General features: G+C 37.8%; 1 protein-coding gene across 2 annotated transcripts in view; it reads left to right on the top strand.

The window, feature by feature from the left end:
• Positions 1-2,101: 2,101 nt before the first annotated feature.
• LOC107757033 (sprouty-related, EVH1 domain-containing protein 2-like) overlaps positions 2,102-6,471 on the top strand; it is a 40,768-nt gene continuing 36,398 nt past the window's right edge. For both annotated transcript variants that reach the window (XM_016574382.1, XM_016574381.1), the window contains exon 1: positions 2,102-2,560. In XM_016574382.1, coding sequence (XP_016429868.1) covers positions 2,535-2,560 — 26 coding nt within the window. In that variant the 5' untranslated portion in view covers positions 2,102-2,534. The remainder of the gene's footprint in view (positions 2,561-6,471) is intronic.

The following is a 6,471-nucleotide window of genomic DNA, read 5'->3' as shown; positions in this document are numbered from 1 at the left end:
TACTTGTGTTTTTGTTTTAGAAAACATTTCTGAAAAGCTAGTAATGGCATTTTAATAACTTTGCCTCTGACTGTGCTGAGAGTCTGAAAAACTGGAAACTCCTGATTCAAGTTCAACAACCAACACATTTTACCTACTTATTTTATTTCTTTGTTTTTGAGACTACCTGGTCAAGATTTAGGCCCAGTGTATATTACATACACATGTTCTAAAGAAATGCCTAGAAATATACAATTTTGTCTACAAAACTTAAGATCATTATATGTTACAAGCTGATCATTTGCTGATCAACCTGCAGCCGGGATCTAAAAACCAAACTGACCACCTTGAGCTGGTATGGTCTAAGGGGGGCTACCAGATTTTCTTTGCACTCTTTCTTGTTTTCTAGGTAGCCTATATGTATATTTGAAGCAAAAAGTTTACATACAGCTTGCAGAATCTGCAAAATACTATAAAAAAAAAAGAGGCAACATAAATTGCTTTTTTTCATTTAGTACTGCCCTAAAAAAGTTTTTCTCATAACAGACATTTACATATAGTCCACAAGACATTATATTATCTGCATTTACACAAATGAAACAATGAAAAAAAAGTTTATATATTGATTATCAATACTGTGTGTCATTATCATCCACAACTTTTTTTATGATTTGTTTTTATGGTAAGCCCCATGTTTGCCCTGTTCTGCAGAAAAATGTCCTGTACATTCTTTGGTTTTCCAGCATCTTCTGCATAGACTGTATGATTTTCAGTTCCATCTTTTCACACTGGTGAGAACTGAGGGACTATGTAAGTATTTTATATAACTTCTGAAGGGCAGTACTAAAAAAAAAAAAAAAAGATCTTAAAATAAAATAAAGACAATTTCCACCAATCATCATGTACAAAAGTTTACACCCCCTGGTTCTTAAAGGAATAGTTCACCCCAAAATTTTTTTTTTTCATATTTTGCAATTTACTCACCCTCAAGTTGCTCCAGACCTGTATGAGTTTCATTCTTCTGTTGAGCACAAAAGAAGATGTTTTGAAGAATGATGGTAGCTAAAGAGTTGACGACAGCCACTGACTTTCATAGTATAGGAAAAAATACCATGAAAGTCAATGGCTACTGACAACATCTTGGCTATCCCAGTATGTTGCCTTGAGCATCAGTGAATGTTTGCAGTTTTGATCATGCAGGTGACAACACACGGTATTAAGAATAAAGAATCAAGTGTATTATAAATTAGCAGTGATAAACACAAAATGCTTTTTTTTTTTATAATCCCCCTTTTTAAATTATTAACATTAATTTTGCAGATTCTTCAAGACTGACTTCATTTATACATATGTTACATTTCTTTCAAATTACTTTTTGTGCAATAAACAATCCTAGTAATCTCTTTTTTCTTGCAAGACACATTAGATAAAGTATTTTAAAAATCCTTTAAATGCATTTTATTTTAATATATTACAATTTAAGTACGAATCAAAGTGAATCTTTCTCAATTTGCCGAAAGAAAAAAGAAAAGCTTTTGAATTAAACCAAAAACCTATTATGAATCGAATCAAGTCTGACCAACCGCCGCAAAATAATGCTGCCCTATGGTTTTCGAAATGTCTCGCAGTCCTAGAACCGGGCCTGTATGATAGAAGGCTTGTTGCTAGTCTAATAAATTCTCCATAGACCAGCTAGAAACCAGCTGCCATGCTTAAACTGGATTTCCAGCAGTCTCATAAACTTGGTTCACTGTAAGTTTTAAAGCCTGGATGCTTTATGGGGAAAGTAATTAGTTATGTATTTTATCAGCATATTGCACTCTTTCTTGTTTTCTAGGATGCCTATATGTATAGTTGAAGCAATAGGTTTACATACAGCTTTGCAGAATCTGCAAAATACTATAATAATAAAAAAAGAGGGAACATAATTTGCTTTTTTTTTTTTCATTTTCTGCCCTGAATAAGTTTTTCACATAACAGACCTTTACATATAGTCCACAAGACATAATAACTTTGTTCACTGTAAGTTTTAAAACCCGGATGCTTTATGGGGAAAATAATAACCCAGACCTACAGATTAAGGTGAGAGGAGGCACTAGGTGGCAGGACGTCACACCGGAGATCCCTCAGTCCAGAACGGGCTGCAGTCGTTCCAACGTGACGTCATTGCTTCCGCAACACCCCCCATCACCCCCCACCCCCAGTGTCGGCGGCTCTCGCCCGCTGCTGACTACACAATCCAACATGGAGTAACGAGAGATGGGGCTCCTCTTCGAGACCAGCGCGCAGGAGACGCGAGGCGACAAACCATCGACAGAGCCACCGGGATGTTGCATAACGCGAGGATTAACCAGATGCATTGCAAACCGTGACGGATAAAGTGCAGTGCGCGGAGAAAGAACGAGAATAAGGAACGCCGAGACGAATTTGGGGGAAACTCGTTGATGCACTGGACTTTAAAAAAGGCGAGGTGGAAAATCGAGACGACATGAAGCCCGAACGCTGCGTGCCCGCGGTGGGATATTATTTCTATTGTAGGTGAAACTTGGGGAAACATGACTGAGGAATCGCACCCAGACGAGTGAGTATTCACTTTTTGCGAAAACGACGCATGTGGACGCGAATGGAAATCTTATCCCGTGTCCAAGAATGCGTTCCCGAGCTCAGTCAGATGCAGGGGATTCCTGCATGCGCCTCGGAGAGAGACGTTGGAGATGTTAATACTAAGAAACAATGCAGTGTCAAAGGGATTTGAGTGCTGGGCCCCTGCTGCAGGGCTCTGGTCTCAAACCGAGAAGGGGGGAGGAGGAGGGGCTCGAGCGGAAACATTTTGTGGAGGGATCCTTTACTGAATACTTTATATCACGTCGACTCTAAAGGCGAATTAGCGCTCCGAGGAAGCGAATAGACGACTGCAAAGCTTCTAAACACACAACGCTAGAGCAACGAGCTCGTATGCGCTCGCAGAGCGGCCGTTCTTGGCGTCTTTCTTTGTGGTGGTCTGACATGCCATATCCGCCATTTCTTTTTCGTGAATCGCTCTCATTTGCATACTGTCCTTCATTCATAAAAATACAGACGGGGGCGCGTGCAGCAGAGCGCCTCAGAGCTGTGCTGATGTTAAAGCAGGCCCTATGTGGCATATATAGGCCTATATGTGCTTTTAAATGTTGCATTTAACCAGTCAGCTTCCTCTTTTGCAAGAAACAAAACAAAAGCGAATCCTATAGACATAAGACGAGTTGCATGATCGTATCGCACAGTGTTGGTTGTCGCAACAGTAGCCTGTATACTTGTTTAGCGAGTATATTGTACTGTTTGAGTGTTTTTCTTTTTGCCACATTCTTCTGCCTAATATAAACACTCATAACTCTCGATAGTTTGACCCAAGCCGATCAAGTCTCGCTAATAGCATTAGAGTCGGCTCGTTAACTTGGTGAACTCTTTAGGGGCTTAAAATTAACTTCTGTAACAAACACTCAACCTGTATTAACAAGGTGATGTTTATTTAGTCTGTTTTTTATACCGCAATCCGTTTTGATAAATCGATTATGTCAGTTTTTATCGTAATACTAATGAATTATTAGTTTTAATAATTATTCTGAAGGAATATTATTTAGAGGAGACTGATGTAACTTTTTTCAATGTATATAACTTGTTTTTTTTACAGTGCAATACTGTAAAATAGCCTACTGTACAGTATTATATACAGTATTATAACCTGTGTAAATTAATGTAATGTGTTGTTGTTACTCCTGTTGTAACGCCAATTTAAAAATAGACATTTTTATGGTGGCTGAGAGAGCTCAACGCCCTGCAACTTCAGAAAGCACGTGAAAATATAAAAAGCACCAGCAAATTAAGAAAACACCATCATCAGTTTGACAGCACATGTGCTGCAAATACTCACAACACAGCCAAATACAAAAACACCAAATCCTCACAACACAAACAAAGAAACGCGCTGCAAATGCTTAAGTTACAACACAAACAAATAAAGAAATGCGCTGCAAATATTTATTTATAATATTTTGTTCCAAATAATGATGCTTGCAAACTCTAATGAGCAAGTTAAAGGTGACAAAGGCAAAGAAAACTTTGACTTTATTCACAACATAATAGTCTCGAACCTTTCACAGTTACAGTAATTGTGTATTTAGTCAGCTTATTTAGGCTAATAATATCCCCCCAAAAAAGCTAAGAACTCATATGATCAGGATGTTAAAGTAAACAAAAATCTCTTTCAAAAATCTTTCAGTGAAAACCTTGATAAATATGTCTCAGCCATGTTCGTCACTTTGCTGTTCCCTTAAACATTTCCGATGTGGTCTGTGCCTATTTGCAGCACGTTTCTTAATTTGGTTGTGTTGTGAGTCTTTGCAGCGCGTGTTGTCAAATTGATGAATTTTTTTTTTTTTTTTTCAATTTGCAGCTGGTTGAGCTCTCTCGGCCACTGTACATTTTATATCCTGAGCTTGAATTAATTATGATAATCATATTTACCTGTTCAGAAAACAACTAGAAAAACACAAGACAGTCAAACAGTTCTAACATGTGTGCGTGTTGGTTTTCAAAACAAAAATTTTTTTGTGAAATATTTATTATGTTTAAATCCATAATACCGCGATAAAGGCAACGGTATATCGGGCACTTGTTGCTATGGTTTCCTTCTCGCGCAAGGGCGATTTAACTTGTACTGACTGAACTTGTAGCCTAATCTAAATTTATTTATTACTGAAACATCGTCCTTGCAGGAATGGCTTGTTGTGCAAAAGTTACATATTTAATTTTAACTGCTTGAACTCCACTTATGTTTCCTCTACTCGAGATGTAACGCCGAAGCTGGTGAGGATTTTTTCTTATTTAGATTTATGGCACACTCACGCCCGTTTGAGTAAATACGTGTGTCACACTGGGATGTAAAGACCCATATAATAGCCCGAGGTTGTGAAATGTTGACTTTTATCGGCTGAGGGGAGGGCTGTGGGCTGCTCCAAAATGGGAGGAGGTTTCTGAGAAGGCGCTCCCGGAATGATTGTGAAGGGAAACAATGGAGAGAGGATTAAACACAGATCCGGCGGAAGTGAAGCGGTGAAGCGTAACCTCGCTGTCACGTGCCTCGATTGTTTGATTCTCAGTGACGTGCCAGTAATGAATGGATTACTCTGCACAATTCATTTCACTGCAAGGAAATCTTTCTTTTTTACTTAATAGGCATTAATCTCTCTTTTTGTGTAGTCTAAACCGTTATGGCTCCAGATATCACAGATTGAAGTTTCATGTCTTGCAAGGTTGAAATATATATGGATACTTTAACAACAATTAAAAGGTCTGAATGGCATTGCTTGTGTTGCAAAGCAGTTTTTTAATCAGAGCTAACTTTACTGACCCCAGAACTCAAGTGTCTAAATACTTTTATTTCATTGAATAATTTTTAAAACATAGTTAAAGGAATAGTTCGCCCAAAAATGAAAATTCTGTCATCATTTACTCACCATCAAGTTGTTCCAAACCTGTATGAGTTTCTGGTGAGTAAATGATGACAGATATTCATGTTTGGTTGAACTGTCCTTTTAAGATTGTGAAACGTGTCGCTTAATTGCATTAAAAGTGTTTTTTAACCAGTTTGGTGTTTTGTTATCTAACGCAATGACATTCATGCAGTGTTTAACTGTGTCTTAAGGGTCTAAATACATTTCGGGGCCACTGTATCAACATGCCTTTATCACAAGACCTGGAGTGAAGGAATATTGTCAGGCAGTTTGTTTGAAATAGTTAAAGGAATAGTTCGCCCAAAAATGAAAATTCTGTCATCATTTACTCACCATCAAGTTGTTCCAAACCTGTATGAGTTTCTGGTGAGTAAATGATGACAGATATTCATGTTTGGTTGAACTGTCCTTTTAAGATTGTGAAACGTGTCGCTTGATTGCATTAAAAGTGTTTTTTAACCAGTTTGGTGTTTTGTTATCTAACGCAATGACATTCATGCAGTGTTTAATTGTGTCTTAAGGGTCTAAATACATTTCGGGGCCACTGTATCAACATGCCTTTATCACAAGACCTGGAGTGAAGGAAAATTGTCAGGCAGTTTGTTTGAAAGTGTTGTTTAAGGACATGGGATTGGACATGTATCACTATTGTGCTATGTTTTTACTTGAAACCATCGGTGCCCGCTTTATGTATTTTGAGTTTGCTTAAATGATACTTTCAAATAGACTAATGGATGTACTTGGAATTAGTGTTGTTCTCACTACTTCCTGTGCGTTAATGACCTCTGGGCCATTATGTCTTGTGTCACGATGCATATCTGGTCTCCCTGTCACATAAGTTCCGTTATTCAAAATTAATTGGATAATTCAGGTTTATTGTGACTGAAAATTTAGAGATAAATGTCACTCTTTGGGATGGGCAGCTTTAAAGGATTAAAAAATGAAAATCCTGTCATTATTTACTCCCCCTCATGTCATTCTGATAAGTAAAGGATCGCAA

This window comes from Sinocyclocheilus rhinocerous, unplaced genomic scaffold (genome assembly GCF_001515625.1).
Source record: "Sinocyclocheilus rhinocerous isolate Xijiao unplaced genomic scaffold, SAMN03320098_v1.1 scaffold953, whole genome shotgun sequence".
Classification (NCBI taxonomy): Eukaryota; Metazoa; Chordata; class Actinopteri; order Cypriniformes; family Cyprinidae; genus Sinocyclocheilus; species Sinocyclocheilus rhinocerous.
This window is presented reverse-complemented; position numbering and strand designations above follow the sequence as displayed.